We start from the raw sequence: 18,623 nt of genomic DNA on the forward strand, positions 1-18,623 counted from the left end.
TTCGACCATTTATTATGTTCCTATGGTGCACATGAAAATATCCCAGGAATTGAAATTTTTGTGTATGATCTGTCTGCGTTGACAAATATCCAACCCAATTCAATCCAGGCCTTTACGAATCGATTGAGTTATGTAACCTCAATGTAAACCTATGGTGAATCTCGGTGATATATGAATTCGTCGAATTCTTCGGTCGAATTCAGTCCCCGAGGCACTCTGAGTGATCCACGGTTCGTGACTAGATGCATTAAGGAAACTGAAGAAACATGCTGAAGAAGCAGTAAAAAAAAAAACTGAAAGAAGCAGTAGTACACTGCACGGCGGAACCAGCATGCGTTTGTTGCCATCGAGTTTCTAGCTCCAAGGCTTCATTTGACACTCTGCCCCGCCGCGGTGGTCTAGTGGCTAAGGTACTCGGCTGCTGACCCGCAGGTTGCGGGTTCGAATTCCGGCTGCGGCGGCTGCATTTCCGATGGAGGCAGAAATGTTGTAGGCCCGTGTGCTCAGATTTGGGTGCACGTTAAAGAACCCCATGTGGTCGAAATTTCCGGAGCCCTCCAATACGGCGTCTCTCATAATCATATGGTGGTTTTGAGACGTTAAACCCCACATATCAATCAATCAATCATTTGACACTCTGCTGCACTGTATTACAGCTTCCCTGAGTTGCCGTGAGGGTAGCATCACTCTTTATAATACATGTTCACAGGTACATTTAATCACGGTTTGCAGTTCCCGATGTGTGCTGTAGAACTGCAGTGCTGGTACCTGCCCACACACGGGCGAGGACGCCCTAGCAGCTGCTTAAAAACATTTGTGGAAGCATGACCCAGTAAATGTATTGAAGAACTCTGGTTGTTCTTGGGGACAAAGTGGCTGCGCTTGAATGGAAGTGATGCATATCATTAACAAAAGCAAGACCGTGGGTGGCACATGTAACACTCAGATGATATTTTTTAATTTGATTACAAGGCCTTGACAACTAGGTCCGTGCCTGTGAAATCAAAGTATTGGTACTCAGTGTGTGAAATTTCAGCCGTGATTCGGCATATTTTCTGTGTAATGCACATAATTGAGCCTGTTTGAAATGTAGTTGGCGAATTTGTGATGAGCTTTCATTTGTTAGCTTCGCAGCATGCTCGGCACATTTTGCACAACTTCGGCTTTTGAAAAGCGTTGTTTTGTTTAAATGGATATTTGCAAATCCCACAACTTGCATTATGAGCCAGGCTATGCTTGAAACAGTTTGAAAAAATCACCACGTGACTGAAGGCAACAAAGAACTATTCAAGTCTGTTGCAGCACTTAGTGAACATTTGTGCTTAATTAAGTTTTAGCTTCGTGGTCATTTCACCATACTCATTCTAGCCGGCCCAAGTCAAGCGGAGCAGCCGGGGGCAGCTCATCGTCACTGGGCGTGCCGCACCCATACCACGTGAACAACTCGTCCTTCGTGCCGCCCTCGGCACAGGACAGCGAGTTGCACAGCCTGTCGTCCGGCGCTTACACAGACGACACTGGCACCGACGTGGACAGCGTGCCTCCGGCCACTGTCCCGTGCTCTGCATCCGCCGTCAAGGAGAGCCTCATCCAACGCGCCACGCACCGCATGTCGATCCGCAAAAACGCCAACATCAACCGAGACTCACTGGGCGAGAACGTCCTCATTCCGGTGAGTGTGCGCTGCTTATTGGGCGTTGGGTCCTTGGAAGAATGAGGGGAGCATTGCGCTGTGCGGCACAAGCCATGCTTTGCTCGACACTCAATATTCCCGACAGTGAAAGAACTCGTGAAATTTTACTATTATTTTTTTATGCAAACTGTCCCGTTAACATTTGTTCTCCTCCACCCCTGTCGACGTTGCAGCGCACGCAGATGGAGCACCCGTACAGCCTGGCGGAAAAGAACCCGGAGAAGTTTGCCACTTCCATCATCGAGAAGCTGCACGCGGTGAAGAAGCAGCTGGACTGCGGAGAACGGCTGGAGCGCTTCCACCGGGCGCAGGCCGAGGACTTCCCCGCGGCGCCCCCTCGGGGACCTCCCTTGGCCGGTGCCGTCGTGGCGGCGCCCTCTGCCTCGGTGAGTGACCGGTGGTAGGCTCCAAAACGCTTAGTCGGTTCTCGTCACAGTCAGGTACAACTATGGAAGTCGATGGCATTACCTCCTCAAAGGCGAATGAATGTGTACGCTCAAACCTCGACGTAATGAATCCAGACATAACGAAAAATTGGTTACAACGAAGTCAATGAAATCTTGCAGTAGAAATAGCGTGAAAAATATATTTTTATAACAAATTTTTGGATGTAAGGAAATTATTTTCGTGTATAATGAGACTTTGTTGAGTTCGCACAGTCATTGTGGCACAAAATTTCGAGTGGAGGTTCGCAAACGTGCCCGCACGGATAAGATACTGCAGGACCGAAAGCTGCAAGAACACTTAAAAGGATTAGAACAGACGAAAAGACCACTTGTTGTGGCAGGAAGCGAATCTGCAACCTTCAAATAACTTTTCCTACACTCTACTAATAGCACTATGACTGGGAGGTCATCCTTCCGTGTACTTTATTGGGTATATCTGTGTTAGCACCGCTCGTAGCCATGACAGCCTATATGACGAGAGTACACTCAAACTGGATATAAAGAACTAGGATATAACGAAATATTGGCTATAATGAAGTAAATGAAGAATACTCTTTCAATATATATATAGCATTAGGAATATGCTTTTATAATGGATTTTTGAATATAATGAACTTACTTATTTTTTTTTGTCTAAGATGCAACTTCGCTGTGAGGCTTGAGCTTATTACATTCTAGCTCTGCGTCACAGGGTGTCACTGTTCACTAATGCTACGATCAACATTGTTTGGCAGGCTGGCGGAGGCGCTCCGGTTCAGGGCTCCGGTGTACCCCTGGGACCTGCACCCGCCAACCCGGGCTTCTGCGAGCGTCTGCTGGGCATTCCGGCAGATGAGGTCAGCTCGCAGAGCATTCTGGACGAGCACGTGTCGCGAGTCTTCGACTCGCCCCTCTCCCACACGCCTCCAAGGGCACCCTCGCCACGGCACCGCTTCGGGCCAGCCGTACCGTCGCCGTACGCAGTCCTGGGTCACCAGCACTGGCACAAGAAGGTACGTGTGAGAAGCATGCAAAAAATGGGCTCGCTATATAGAAATTTATTACCTGCTTTTGTGTAACTCTGGGTAATTTTTTTGCTGAAGTTCACTTTGTGCTGAGCAAATTTATTTATTGGAATTACCCTTTTGTTCAGAAGCATTAAAGAGGGAAGTGGTACATTTTAAGAATACTGTACAAACATTCTGCAAATACAGTGTGAGCTAAAAAATAACAGTTCGTCATAACTAGACAAGCCAAAATCGGGCAGCTTGTGAAATAACATATTTACATAATTAAACGAGTAGCAGTAGAAGTCATAACTAAACAAACAAAACTACAGTTTACAAAAAAAACAAGCTCATAATTTGTTAGTTACATAACCAGTTTGTGAATAAGTTTTAATTGAGAAAAATACAGTGAACATATTGAGGAGGCTAGTTCTAACAGTGTTGATGTTAAGCTGAGCAAAATGTGGCACAGCATGAAAGTGTTAGATTTTCAAAAAGAATAGTTCCGAGGTATCGAACAAACAGCAGTAGTTTATATCCTAGTTGGCATCGGTGTAAAGAAATGGACCAGGGCCTGACAGGCTATGCGTAGGACAGGTGGACAGTAAGAGTGGTTACAGAATGGTTACCAAGAAAGCCCGCTTCGGGGGAACAGTGGCTACGATGCTCTGTTGCTGACGCAAAGGTCGCAGGTTAAATCTCAGCTGCAGTGGTGGCATTTCGATGGGGGCTAAATGGTAGAGGCCCGTGTATGGTGCGATGTCAGTGCTCGTTAAAGAACACCAAATGCTCAAAATTTCTGGAGACCTCCACTATGACATCTCGTAATCATATGATGGCTTTGAGACCAAAAATCACATACAATAATTATGGTTACCAAAAGATGGGAAACATAGTAGAAGTGGGCAGAGAGTTGGATAGAGGAATGGAATTATGAAGTTGCTGGAATAAAATGGAATCTGCTGACGCATGCATAGGTTAATGTGGAGATAATTAAGAGAGGTCTTCCTGCAGTGGATCTGAGTTGGCTGGAGATATTGTCGATGTGGTGATGGGAGTGAAGGTGTGTACGGGTGCGTCTCGCAAAGTAATGTTCAAGCGAGTTTTTGTTGGAACGCCCTCATGTAAAGCACCAGCAGATATTGATAAAATATCGGTGTCGCATGGTTACTTGATCATGATTCCGGTTTTATCCGTATCTAATATCTCGATTGTGATTGGCTCTCTGGCGCGAGCTGCAGAAAGTGTAGGGGGTATGCACTAAGCCTTAATCCGTAATCGTAGCACCATTTTGAAGGTCCGTTTGTATGCGCTGTTCTGCTGTCTGTGCTTTGGCGTGCGGGAGGTGTTCCAGAGTTCAGTACAGTCGAACCCCTCCACAACGAAACTGACGGGGCGGGGAAAAAATTTCGTTGTAGTGAAGTCGTAAAAATTATAGCTGACCTGAGCTAGCCAAACAAATGAACCTTTATTCCCAAAACTCAAAAAGTATTTGGCTGCCTCCTATTCTTTCCCAGGAGCGTCACGATGCGATTCTCACCCATGCACTGCGACACCATGGTGAAAAGCACGCTGAAACAATGGCCACAACGGCTTTCATTAACGAACTCAACAATTACATTAACATAGAAACACCAGCAGCTGTCTGCCATCAAAGTGTATCCGACAACGCCGAGATGCAGGCAGGGTATCGTAGAGCAGCGACTTTTGCATTATTCTAAGCGATTCTTGCCATCCATTACTCACGGCTAGCTGATTTTGTTGATAATGCGGATGAATAGCCGCTCTGATCAGTTACCACACTGGCCAAGCGCAAACATAATGATGAGCATCGAAATCGGAAGAGGTATCAAGCCACGGTTGCACCCAGCAGCTGCGAGAAGGAAACCATGAACTGAGTGACTGAGCTTCGGCTTCGGACCATCTGCGGCTCAAAAGCAAGCCAGTGGCAAAACAAAAGCAGGGCAGTCCCATTGCCATCGCTATCGAGCGATGGCGGCGGTTTATGGTGGTGCCAACGCGTGTTCTAGACTTCGTTAACACATATTCAGGCTCTGAAAATGCATCGAAATGTTAGAGATTGGGTTTACTGCATAGCAATAAGTGTTTGAGCCTGGAATTGCATCATAAAATTTCGTTGAAGCGGGACGATCGAAGAAAAAGTGTTCGTTGTGGCGACAATATTTATGCATTGACTCCTTTGAGCTGCTTACGGGGAATCATGAGTTTTTCGTTGTAGCAGGAATTTCGTTGAAGCAACGTTCGTTGTAGCGGAGTTCGACTGTAGACATTGAAGTTGCTTTACAGATTTCTGACATTGCGCTTGCCGTGAGTTTTTTGCACGTGTAGGGAGCTTGCGGACCTACAAAATGACAACCTCAGCGCTAGCGGTCCTCGCAGATGACGTCAAGTCATCCGCGAATCATAGCCAGTCACATTTGAGAAAGCCGCTGCTTATTAGGCTTATTCACTATCAGCTGTTCACTATTATAAGTTGTATTGAAGTTTATGTATTTTTCTACTGTTTGCCTTACAGGAACGAGACGCCTGCTCCAGCGACAGTGGCGCGGTGCGGGATTTTTCACCCGATGACGATGCAGTCCATGGCAGCCGGAGGAGAGCCCAGGGAGGCTGCGCAGCATCCGGCAGCAGTGCTACTTCCAGGCGGACATTTCGGAGTGGCCCGCAGCCATCGGACAGCGGTGTCGACAGCGGGGCCAGTGCTGTGTGCGAGCAGCTGCCGGTCAATCAGGGCGCGACGGAGCGGTGAGTTGGAACTAATGTTGGGGGTTTGGCAGAAGTCCTCCCTGCTGGAGGCATCACGATGGAATGGGAAAAGGACATGGAGCACATGTGCTTGAAAAGGATGTTGAAAAGAAGCACACTCAATCCTCCATGTAATGAAAACCGATATAAAGAAATATCGGTTATAACAAAGTGAATGAGAATAGTCTTGCAATAGATCCAGTGTTAGGAATAACCTGTTACGAATTTTCGGATATAACAAACTTATTTTCTTGTATGATGCAACTTTGTTATAAGGACGTTTGAGTCTATCAAAAGGAGGATTTAATCGAGAAATAGCTGGACCTACTTTTTTACTTTAATCGTATTCAAAATTACAGATAATGGTACATTGGGTGGTGTCAAATAAGTTGGCCAGTCATGTTATGTATGTCACAGCAGTCTATGAAGCAAAATCTGACAGAAATTGAATAGTGTGCGCTAAAAATGTGTTCACACACCTTTTCAGTTATCCTGCTTCACAATGAATATTCATGGGTTAATCATATGCGATTCGAAACTACAGTCGACTCTCGTTAATTCCAACTCGAAGGGACCTCTAAATTTTGTTTGAATTATCAAGAAGTTCGAATTATCAGAAGTTCTCAGATAGGTGACTCTAGGTGAGGCGACACCACACATGACGATTAGGGATTGATGTTATCACATTTGAAAATTTTTAAAGTGTCTTTTAACCCTAACTACGTGCAATGAACAGAAAACAGAGGAGTAAGGTCCACAAATTTATCGGCTGTTTACTGCTAATCAGACCTTTTGATGAGTTGCCAACTTCTTCTTCGCTACAGGTATATGCTTACAACACAAAGCTCTCTATACTAGTTAAGAAGCATCACAGTTTACATTTGTGTGCTTTGTTTCAGACATTTGTTTACTAGCAAAGGCTTTTTCATTGAAGGCCTGAGGTGCTTATTTTCATTTTCAGACTGTTAGGATTATATAAGCATGCAAATGTTTAAACAGTAGTTGGAAAGCAGCAGATAGTTTCTGGTATGGAGCTGCAAAAAGTTTGAATTAACTGAATGATGGACTTTCAATTAAGAGGCTTTTAAACACATTGAAAGAATGTAGGGCGAACTAAATAATTGCATTCTGTTTGCATTGACTGAAAATATGAATTATCAGAGCTTGAATTATCGCGAGTGTGTACTGTATTAGCTACTCTCGGGTTGTTCTGGTGCGAAAATGTTTCGCTAGTTTTGAACACCGTTGAAAAAAAAAAAAGCAACAGCTGCGAGAGAAAAAAAAACGCATTGGATACTTAGTTTCGCAGTTGATATTATGTTCATGTCTGTCGGCAGTATTTGTGCGATGTGTGGTGCTCGACAGCGTACCATGAAGGGCTAAAAAGACGTTGATTCTTCGAGTCTTCCCTCCTGCCGAAAGTTGCGCTTCCTAGCGTGGTTCGCGTAATAATGCGGCTTTGAAACTGCACCCCCCCGCGTCGCAGGGTGAACAACTGGATTCTGAACCACAAGGTTCCCGGCTATCCGCTCGGGCCTCCGGATCCGGAGAGGGACTCCTCGAGGAGCCACAAGAAGTCCACCACTTCTGGCACCTCGTCGCGTTCCAAGCAGAACTCCGTCAACACTGCCCGGAGCCGGTCGTGCGGAGTGGCTCCCGGCTGCGGCTCCGTCCCGGGCTCCGGCTGGGGATCTCAAGAGTCTGGGGGCTTGCCGTTGACGCAGCAGCCGCTGGACACGATGACGCAGCTCGTCGAGGCTCGCCGGAGGCTGGAGGTGAACTACAGCGGAAGCCAGCAAATGGCGAAAACCAAGTGAGTTTCAATTTTTTTTCCCCGCACGTTCGCACTGCCTTTTTGGACAGCTGGCTGAAAAGTTCTTGCTCGTAAAAACAGCATCCCAATCGAATCTTTCGATTGCACTATTGCACTCGCTGGGAATTCGTCGTCTCTTTCAGTTAGTCAACGGATGTATTTACTGTGAGGTCCGTGGCATCTCGGAACAAGTGGCAGTTTAGTTTTACCTTTTCAGTTAGTCAACGGATGTATTTACTGTGAGGTCTGTGGCATCTCGGAACAAGTGGCAGTTTAGTTTTACATGCTGGGTAAGGGGTCGTTGTATTTGGCACTGTCTAACCTTGGACGTAATCAGGTGTTGAACTTTTTTTAAGCTCATGCCAGAACTCCCTGTGTAAGGTACCAGCAACGAATTCTCTACTTCGTAGGAAGGCCGAGGCAATTAATGGTGCATATTGCGTGTGCTAAGGCTTTAGTTTTTCATTAGGACATCTCTACAACAGTTTAAGCGTTTTATAAGTGAAATGTGCCGGGGACCATTGCTCGGCTTTTACAAGAGGTGTCTCTTATAAAGAGAGTACTGCATAGTACAAATTTTTTAATCGACATCTTTTTTTAATGGAGGCATACTGGTATCTTTTATGTCCATATGTGTCTCTTATAAAGGCATATAAATAGTAAGTGAAGGGATAAGTCCCTTTTGCTATATAGTTTTCCATTTTTTATGCTTTCACTACGGTAACAAAAAAGAAAAAGTGCCAAAATCATTGAAAAGCTCTTTTGCTCACTTTGCAGAGCTTTTTTTTTTTTTCGAATAAAATTGTACCATTTCTTTTTCAATTCCATTGGGTTTCTTTGTTTGACTAACGGCGTAATAAAAGATACCACATTTGCTCGCATAATTTGCACCGTCGTGTACGCACCCCTAATATTTAGCCAGGTTTATTTGCAAATATTTACTTGCATGCTTACTTTGCACCTTAGGTGCTTTGGACGGGTGCACGCCTCGCAGGCGAGTGCAGCCATACATAAAACGCACTACGACTACGAAGTCTCTTCTTTCGAAGCCTTCTCTTGAACTACGGTTGCAAGAATACCGCACCCGAACTTCGAAACGCGTTGACGGGTTGCGAGTACTGCTCAGGTAGACGGGTTATCAGTACTGCTCAAGTGTTTGCCTCCCTTTACCTCCCCATCTCTTCCACCGTAAGAATGTACGCTCACGACACGGCACTGACTACTTTCTGTGTTCGAGGCATGCGAGGGTTTGTTGTGGCCCCATTGCAATGGTCTAGTGGCTAAGGTACTCGGCTGCTGACCCGCAGGTCGCGGGATCTAATTCCGGCTGCGTTTCCGATGGAGGCAGAAATGTTGTAGGCCCGTGTGCTCAGATTTGGGTGCACGTTAAAGAACCCTAGGCGGTCAAAATTTCCTAAGCCCTCCACTACGGCGTCTCTCATAATTTATGGTGGTTTTGGGACGTTGAACACCACATATCAATCAATCAGGGTTTGTTGTGCTAACGGTTCCCCTCGTTCCCAGTATCCTCGCTGCAATGCACATTTGGTTTATTTCAAAAGTTAAGGTTTTGCCATCCATTCATCACGATTTTACTGTACTCTTGCGATGGGCTGCAATAATTGTATATACGATGAAATTCAAGATCGCTGCTCAAGTTCGCCGAAAAAAATTGGAACCGTGCCACCGCCAAGCACTTCAGCGCAAATTTTTTCAACATGCAACATTGGGTGAAAGAGAAAGCAGAAGAGTATGTGCTTGCTAATAAGTTTCCTGCTGTTGGAAGGTGACCTTTTCAATTATGTGCAAAAGCCTAGGGCCTCTTGTATTGCAGTGTCATGGGACCAGAGTTTTACGAGCATTGTTCGTTTTGTTGCGAAATCACATCACAACTGTACTCGTCAGCTGTAGCAAAAGTGTTAACATGCACTGGTGGCTAGTTGGGTCGTGATAGTTTATGGCAGTGTGCGTCAAAGACATAGACGAAATGGACACATGAGGACACACAGACATTAGTGACGATGTCTACGTCTGATAAAACAGATGCTTTGGCTTGTTGGTGATTGAGAGTCAACATATTTGCACAGCGCAAGACAAGGAGTTACGACGTAACTACAGAAGAACAGACAAGGACAGAAAGAGTGCTGTCTCTTTGAAGAACGTGACAACACTGTGAAAAGGCGGGTTATGGCAGTCTGGTGTAGACTGCAACAAAACCTGAATGCCTTCCGCTACACATCTATATGTTTCGGCCTTGGGAGCCCGTTTGGCTACTTGCCTTACAAGGGTCAGCATTTCCAGAGGTGCCAGCTGAGGTTGTGTGGTGAACTTGGGACCCAAGCTTAACACACGCTGTACACAGTCCGGGATCGGCACCTCACATGCAGTGTGTATCGGGTTGCTCGGTGAGGGTTTCGTCCTGGATGTGATGGCCCGAATGTGTGCCAGCATATGTGCCAGATAAACTCGGTCGTTCTGCTAGTGGAGACGCGAAACTCTAGCCACTTTTTCTTGGCCCTTCGAGGGCTGTCGGTACTGTTCACTTGAAAGAACATCACGTCTCGAAGCTGGCGTGCTCAACGTTTCCATTCCGAGCGAAGAATTTTACAAATTCGAATGCCATGTCCCGTCGAAGGGGTGTGGACTCCGAGCAACAGCTTGACTGCAGGCGGTAGGAACTTGAGGCGTAAGCAATAAGCAAAAGTGCCTGCTTGGCACTCAGCAACAGCAATGAGGTTGGCGAGGTGACACGGATCAGCAGGGAAACACGAGAAAGAGCCCGACGTACTAGAAATGTAACTTGATAAGACAGATGCTTGGGCTAGTTTATGATTGGGAATCGACATATTTGCGCAGTGCAAGACTACGAGTCGTTACGACGTAACTACAGAAGAAGAGACAAGGACAGAAAGAGTCTTGCACTGTGCAAATATGTTGATATGTCTATGCCTATCTGCAATTGTCGATTTTGCCCTTGTGCTGCGTAAGCTTGCTTTTTGCAGTCCGCTGACTTAATTTTTGTATCCACCTTTCAGGAAGTGGCCAAAGGCGATGGTACGAGCTCCTCTTCCGGGTGTGCAGCAAGGCTTCGTCGGTGGGGCAGGTCCCCAGGTTGCACCGGGTGGTGGGTTGTACCCCGCCCCCATGCAGCTTCAGGCTCCGCCCTCACCTTCCACGGAGATGACTGTGATTGGCTATTGCTACTCTGGGGAAACTGTGCCGTACCGAACGAAGCTTGCCGGCCGAGATATCACGCTACGTCAGTTCAAGTCTCTCATTAGCAAGAAAGGCAACTACAGGTGAGCTCATCGGAATGAATGAGAGGTTTGATTATGCATCTGGCCGTTGCAGTACCGTATATACTCGCATAATGATCGCACTTTTTTTTTTACTCTTAACTTCGGGATGCGATCATTACGAGGGGTAAATTTCCCGTAAAAAAATATCCTGAGCACCGGGAACGCAAAAAAGTCGCTAATCAGAATTCTTATGGTAGCTATCATGAACATAACCAAAAATAAAAGTAAATTAAGGCTTACCTTTGCAATAAAATGCACGCATTACGCAGGAGCTACATGCATGACACGCTGCCCTTTTATTTTTTACCTCTCTGACCCCCTAACGTTCATTCAGACTCCGAAGCATCACTGGCGTCAGTGTCGTCGCCGCACGATTCCCTGTCGGAACCGGCAGTGTCTTCACTGCCCCACAGAGGGTCATCTTCCGTTCCGTCGAGCGCGTCGGAAATGCCAGCGACAGTCCATTCCGCCACATGAAGCGTGTTGTCCAGGTGGAACTGGCGCGGAAGTCCTTTGTGGCTATTTCCAGCCTCCGGGAAACTGTGCACGCCTGCGTCCGTATCATGTCTAATGACTCTGCATAACCGTCCTTGCGCATGTCCTCACGTATTCGAGGACTGCCTTTTCAGTGTCGGGTAACTTGCCAGATTTGCGTCCGCGGAAAGCCCATCCCGTGCTGTTAGTAGCCATGAGCATGTCACGCTGTTTTTTTTAAATATCGGATTCGAATTTCGTCGACGCCGAAATGTCTGCCGGCAGCGCGGTGGCCGTGCTCTAGCGCGTAGTCAAGCGCCTTCAGCTTGAACGCGACAGTAAAGCTTGCATACCGCCCCATGGCGAAACGGCGCTTCAACAGACGATCACAAAGCACACCAAAAAAAAAAAAAAAAAACGTGGTCTCGGGAAAAAATTGCTGCAGGGTGAACACAGGTCGACCAACAGGCGGCCGCCGCTGTAACAGTGCGGGATATCAAAGCAAACATGGCGGCTGACGGAGCGAAGCTACAGCATTTTTTTTTCTTCTTTGCGTCAGTTATGGAGGTTGTGAGTACGTCACGCGCGTCAAAACAGTTTCTTCTATCTAAATAAGGAATGCTTTCATTTAAATCAGTAAATTTATGGCATTAGCGTAGTGATGCCCGCTTTCAGATCACAGAAACAATGATAGGCGCGTTCAGCTAGACTAGACACATGACATGTCGATGCGGCAAGTTCGGGGTGCGATCATTACGCGAGTAAATATGGTAGGTGTCATTGCAAGTTGCTGAAGCGGATGACATTTTAGAAGTTGCTAGAATCTGGCATTTAAGAGTCTCACTCGGGAGCCGTTGGCATTTGGCAGTTAGTTAAGCTGATAACGTTTAGGAGTTCGAGTCTGTGACTTTGAGGAGTCACTGGAGTGCGTTACGTTGAGGAGTCACTGGAGTGCGTTACGTTGAGGAGTCACTGGAGTGCGTTACGTTGAGGAGTCACTGGAGCGCATTACGTTGAGGAGTCACTGGAGTGTGTTACGTTGAGGAGTTATTGGAGTGCATTATGCTGAGGGGCACTGGAGTGAGGTACATTGAGCAGTCACTAGAGTGCATGACTTTTAGTAGTCGGTGTAGTGCGTGACGATGAGGAGCAGCTTCAGACGATGACTACCAAGAGTCGCTCGAGATGGTGACGTGTGGGTGTCGCTGGACACTGAAACTCGTAAGTCACTGGAGTGCGTGACAACTAGTGCATAGTGTAACAAGCTTTTTGAGTGGCTCTTTCACTTGTACAACTGTTTGTCTCGTTTTGTTCACTCCCCCAGATACTTCTTCCGGCGTTCTTGCCAGGAATTCGGAACAGACGTAGTGTCTGAAGAGATCTCCGACGACAACGAAGTCCTGCCGCTCTGGGAGGGCAAAATATTTGCTATGGTCGAGCCAGTCGACTGAAGGAACAAAGAAATGAAATGGCCAGACTCTGTCGTCCCATCCCCATCGTCCGCTGGTGCCCTGTGTGTAGCCAACCCCCATCTACGAGATACTCTATTTTTTCCCCAGTTCTTGAAGACAACACACCTCTACCAACAGCGGTGCAGTTAAGAAGATCTCAAGAGCATTGTCCAACGCTGCTTTTTGCAAGTCATGCTGCGGCTGCCATATTTTGCTTGTGAAACGTGCGACAGTCCTCGAGCGGTTTCCATGCTGCTGTCTGGGGCTGTCTGAATGGCCATGCGACCATCGACCCTTTCCTTCTTGCTGACTCCTGGTGGTGGTTATCGTCGATGGCGATGTCGTGGTGCTGTTATTGTGTCAAGATTCTGTGTGCTAGCTCCCAGCCCTGCCGAGGCCACAGCCAGGGGCGCCTGACACGATGTCAACAAACAACAGCGTGTCCCCTGATGCGATTCAGGAGTCGACCTGGTGTGTGCAGTGTTCGGTGTGTTTCGTGTTTGTGTCGTCGAAACGGTGACCGCCTTCGTTTGGAGCTGGGAAAGTCGTCGCCAGGAGCCAACAGTGTCTCTGCTGTGTCGCAGTCGTTATGCGACGCCGAGTGCGTGAGGTGGCTGGTTGTTGGAATAAGGTAGCTGTTCTCCCCTCCACCCTCCCCCTTTTTTTAAATTCGGTGCTTTTAATAATTTTTTAGAATATTGTTATTACAGTGTTGCACAAACTGGCCAAAGCGGTGCCCTCCCGACCCGTTGAATACATCAAACGCTTTAGTTTCCCACCGACAGCTCTTCTTTGAGCGAGTTATTTTTGAGTGTGTGTGTGTGTGTGTGTCTGCATGTGTGACGAACAAAAACTCGATCAAGTGTTCGACAGTTACCCAGTCTATTTGTAGAGAACGTGTAAAATGTTTTTTTTTTTCTTCTCGTGGTACTTTGAATGTGCGTTTTATGTGTGTGTGTGTGTCAAGGCTGGAAGTCTTTGACAATGGTCCATTAGTGCCTCACAGTTCACTTCAGCATACCGTGTTCAGTTTACTATTGCACCTGGGTTGCAAGGAAATGCGGTTTCTTGTGAATGTCTACCATAGGGAGCTTTGTACTATTGCACCTGGGTTGCAAGGAAACGCGGTTTCTTGTGAATGTCCACCATAGGGAGCTTTGCTGCTTCAACTGTTCAGCTACAGCGCGATTTGTGGTTACATCTGCCTGAGCTTTGTACTTCTGGTTTCATTCATTCTTCTAAATTCACTCACTGCATTTAGTTGCCAGAGTTCAATTGTAGTTTCATGATTACCAATCTTCAGTGAAATTGCATGCATAATAGTTGTAGCTAATTGTTGCATTCACGGTGGGGTGCCATCGCTGAATTGATCAGCTGGCATATTTTGAAAGCCGTCCAAAGCCCCAGTGCAAGATAAAAGTTTTTAGATGAAATGCGTTTTTGGCCTCGCTCCCGTGTTGGTTCCTACATCGATCTTGCAGTGTAAAGTACTACTGCCAGAGATTCCTTATCGAGGTTCTGTAATAATTGTAAACGGGGCAAGGAGGAGCAATATTATGAGTGGCCATATTGGTACAAACAGATTAGTTATTACTTTGGGCTGCTCTTACCTTGATTCGATGTTTACATGGATAGAAAGAAAATCTGTAATGCTGCTTCTCTAGGTTGTTTAATCAATGTACTTGTAAATGAATAGGGTATTTTATTCATCTGAAATAGTTTCAAATGGAAAGTTGCAAGTTCTACATATTTTTTTTTTCCATGGAAAAGCATGACCTATAAGAAATGTCACTTCATCTATGCAAAGGTGGCACGACAGGCTAGAAAAGTAGCAACGCATTTATCGTAGGTTGGAGGTATGCACGTGGTCTGATGACGAAATATTCCCAGTTCGATTTCTGCACGATGCCGTGATTAGGAATAAGTGGCAGCAAATGTGCACGTTGCCTAGTGAACCGGTGCTTCTATCCAGCAGCGCTGCCTCCGGAAGTGTTACATTTTTTGGAACAATGGTTGCGAGATAAAACTTTCTGGTCAGGTTATGTCAATTCTTGGGGAGATTCTGGGTGACCTTGATAATGTAATTTATGAAAACTATAACCGACATGCTACATAGTGTTCTGGACTTGCAAGTTAGGCAACTTTAAAAGTGCGGTTATTTAGAAAAAGTTTGACACATGTCGAGTTCGTGGTTTCTCTATTAGCGTGCCGAGTAATTAGCTTACTCTCCTGGGAGAGTTGTGCGCTTTTCAAAGTCCGTGTCGTGCAAGTGTATTTGTTATCCGGGCAAGTTGTTTGCATTTTCGTTTCTTGAAAAATTTGTGCGTACGCAAGATGCATTGCAGTTGTGCAACTGAGGTATGTTGTGGGCAGTTCAATCGTCACTGTAATCCCAAACTTCGTGGTCGCTGCAGTTTTACCCTTGTAATTCACTGACAATGAATGCTCCCGGCGTTTATGATTGGCTGCCCAGTGGACGGCCGTTTTTTGTGCACAGGCCTGTAGACTGAAAGACCCAGGTATGAACCTTTGTGTTCTTTTCTATTTATACATCAAATCCATGTTCCTCTCCCAGCGTCCATGTCTGTGAAACTTGGTCGCAAAACTTTGCCGTGTCGGTGACGTGACAACGCAATGCCAAATGAAATGTTGTGCTTCCAGCGGACTTCACGAACTCTGTCATTGCTTCATTACTTACCACGGTTGTGCTTTTGCTGTAATCGCGTGCCTGCTTTGCGTGCGTGTTTGCGTGTGTGTCTGTTGGAACCTGTTGGGTTAACCCAAATCCGGTTGTACGTTATGCAAGTGTGTGCCTCTAACCATCTTGTTTTTGTTAGTCGTAGATGCGTCGAGAGGGAATATTGTTGGTTTTACTTGGAGTGATGTTGCCAAAACAAGAGAACAAGATGCTCTGCGTTGATTGTTTTTAAAAGTAACTTGTCGAATAGCACTGCTCTCAGGCAGCACTTGGGGTTGCCAGAGAAAACGAAGAGAGGTTTGCAGGGTACTAACTATGCAAGTTGCCCCTTGGACGTGCCATTGCATGATTAAGTGCCTCTTTTCCTTTTTTTTTATCTTTTTCATCATTTTTTTTTCAGCCTGTTGCTTGGGGCTAACAGTCGTTGTCCAAAGTTTTGCTATTGCCCAGCAAGTTGGGAGTTGCGTTGTTTGGAAGGGCGGGGATCGGTGGTGTCACCTTGCAGTGTTGTGTAGGACTGAAATTAGTTTGACGAGACGAGTTGTGTGACGAACAATGTGCAAATATTTCGACCGTGACTGCACTTGTATTGTTTGTGTGCTTTGCTCCAGATTTTCTAGTTGTGATTCCCAAAGTGCAACTGTCTCCTTGTGCCACTTTATTTTGTAGGTCTCTAACGTCGTTTCTGTGAAGCTCTGTGTGGCACGTGGTGCTGGTGATCGTCTCTTACCGACATCCACGTCGTAAATTATTCAGACTGTTTTTTTTTTGTTACTGCTTCGCATCTAGCGTGCCAGTACGAATACAATGAAATAATATTATGCCTGGTTTCTCTAATATAAGTACCTCTTGGAATTCTTTTATGGATCATTTTTGGCTCCGTTTCGGTGCGAATTATAAGTACAACACGTGCAGCAGCAGGATGTGGCAGGATTTTACGCTCTTATTTTAACCACTCGAATGCGTGTTGTGGTACAGGGTGGTTACAAGTGTTCTCTTGTTGGTACGTAGGCTTTTTAAATTGCATCGCAGCTATTGCCGCAGTCGTAGCCATGCGCATTGTCGTTGCCGGGCACTCTCGTGCCTTTCCAGAAAGCGTGCTTCTCTGCAAATATAGTTTTTAGGAAAAAATGTAAAAAGGAAAGGTTCAGCGGACAACAAAGCTATGCATCAATCGTCCAAGTCTCTGAAAAAGAAAAGCTTCAACTGGCAACAAAGCTATATACATCGATCAACAAAGTCTCTGGAACTTCGAACCGTCTTTTTTTTTTTCTTAATTGCTTTCAATAGCTAAATTGAGCCGTCCTGTTAGTGCTTGAGACATGGTCAGTAATCATCAAGTCGACTGCTTCAAAGCCTTCTTTTGTACAGTTGTTTACACACACAAAAAAAAAACTGTCCTACGCAGGGTGTGAGAAAAAAAAAGCTTGTACTCTGCTAATGATGGCATTGCTTGTTTTGGACAACTTTCACGATTTTGTGTGAATGTGCAAGCGTACAAAAACTTGTTTCGAAAAACTGTTTTGCAGAAAATTGCGGTTGCAGTGATACATTTGTGGAGTCGTGCAATTTCTTTTTTGAGGCAGTGCTCCGCCATATGTCTCGGTGCTGCCCGAGTGGCATTAAGCGCAGAAACGTCCAGTGGCAGCAACTTCAACGTTTTTGCATTTGACTAGGCCACCGAGCCGCCCAGTGCCTGCCTTGCTTTGTACAAGCACTGCCTTGTCAGCGCGCTTCTGCAGGACATCAGTTGGTTATTTTCCCGTTCCTCTGGATGCGAGGGCAGCGGTGGCGAACCTCCGTCTTGTCACTTATTACGCAACCGACCGGGGTCCTGTCTTCTTGTAAATAAAAGTTTCAACATTACGGGTTTTCTACGAGTGTAATGTGTGAATTTCCTCTCATTCTATTATACCACTACTCATTGAAGAAACTTACAATGGACCCTTCTCATAATTCTTAAAAGCGCACCTCTGCACTGCATGAAAAAGTAACGGCAGCACCTGTCTAACTTCAAGCAGAAACTCTGCTCTTGTTTAATTTGCTGGAACTTGTCTAGTATGTTACAAATCTTTATATCAAGAGAGCAGACTCAATATTTTGCACATCATTGTGTTGGCAAACTGCACTTGTACAGGCAATTTGCAGTACAGGCTATTTGCTTGTACAGGTAATTTGCAGGCTATTACTAGTGTTTAGCCGCCAGTTGTTCAAATCGCATAGCAGGAAAGCTAACTTTACAATATTGAAAAGGGTCAATTCACTGTCCTTGGTGCAGGCTGCTAGTGTTTCTGAAAGTGTGATAAATTAAACTTGGGGGGGGGGGGGGGGGAGCGCTAGGAAACTATGTTCAGTGTCGCAGAGATGAACAGTGGTGCAGAAATTCAAATTGTAAAATCGATCGTGTAATAGGCTGTTGTTCCTACTAATTAAGGGGAAATTACATTTGAGACATTTCCTTTTACTGATTGTCTATGTGCAAGTGATAATTTTTAAAGTTCAAGACATTGGTGTACCAAAATATTGTGATAAACTGCCTTATTATCCACACCACCGTACACTGTTCATGTTTAAGTATTTAATGCTGGGCGAGACTGTCCTTGGTGAAAAAATATAATTTTGGGTATTCGCAACCACCTGATTGAGAATGTCTTGAGCTTGCACACTCTCGCAGACTCCAATAATTTTTTGTCTCTTTTTTTTTTTTTGACACGTTGGCTGGAAGTGCGTGTGTGCCCCTAGGCGATTTCAGTCTTTCTCAAAACTTTTTAAAAATTTTTTTCTGTTTTTGTTGGGAATCAACGAGCAACAGCAATTTCTTACATGTTGATTGGCGGCATTTACATAACCGGTATTAGGATCCATAGTATAGGTGTATTTGTACAACAAAAACCATTCATAAATTGCAATTTTATGCATTCATTTATATTTGACATCATCCAGGCTGAAGCAGGAGGGGAGGGGCTTAGTGAGAACAGTACAAAAAAATGTAGGAGA

At 45.6% G+C, this 18,623-nt stretch overlaps 1 protein-coding gene and 1 long non-coding RNA gene across 2 annotated transcripts in view; one reads left to right on the forward strand and one right to left on the reverse strand.

Annotated features, from left to right (window-relative positions):
* Axn (protein axin) overlaps nucleotides 1–13,238 on the forward strand; it is a 31,536-nt gene extending 18,298 nt beyond the window's left edge. Inside the window, exons 6-12 of the mRNA XM_037431393.2 lie at nucleotides 1,369–1,672; nucleotides 1,867–2,079; nucleotides 2,874–3,131; nucleotides 5,662–5,891; nucleotides 7,378–7,704; nucleotides 10,740–11,003; nucleotides 12,802–13,238. Coding sequence (XP_037287290.2) covers nucleotides 1,369–1,672; nucleotides 1,867–2,079; nucleotides 2,874–3,131; nucleotides 5,662–5,891; nucleotides 7,378–7,704; nucleotides 10,740–11,003; nucleotides 12,802–12,928 — 1,723 coding nt within the window. The 3' untranslated portion in view covers nucleotides 12,929–13,238. The remainder of the gene's footprint in view (nucleotides 1–1,368; nucleotides 1,673–1,866; nucleotides 2,080–2,873; nucleotides 3,132–5,661; nucleotides 5,892–7,377; nucleotides 7,705–10,739; nucleotides 11,004–12,801) is intronic.
* Nucleotides 13,239–13,811: 573 nt separating this feature from the next.
* Nucleotides 13,812–14,166, reverse strand: LOC142767420 (uncharacterized). The gene is made up of 2 exons (XR_012884866.1): nucleotides 14,036–14,166; nucleotides 13,812–13,971 (listed from the first exon to the last, which is right to left on the reverse strand). It is a non-coding gene; the product is annotated as an uncharacterized LOC142767420 (long non-coding RNA).
* Nucleotides 14,167–18,623: the final 4,457 nt, after the last annotated feature.

The sequence above is a fragment of the Rhipicephalus microplus genome, chromosome 7, assembly GCF_043290135.1.
Source record: "Rhipicephalus microplus isolate Deutch F79 chromosome 7, USDA_Rmic, whole genome shotgun sequence".
NCBI lineage: Eukaryota > Metazoa > Arthropoda > Arachnida > Ixodida > Ixodidae > Rhipicephalus > Rhipicephalus microplus.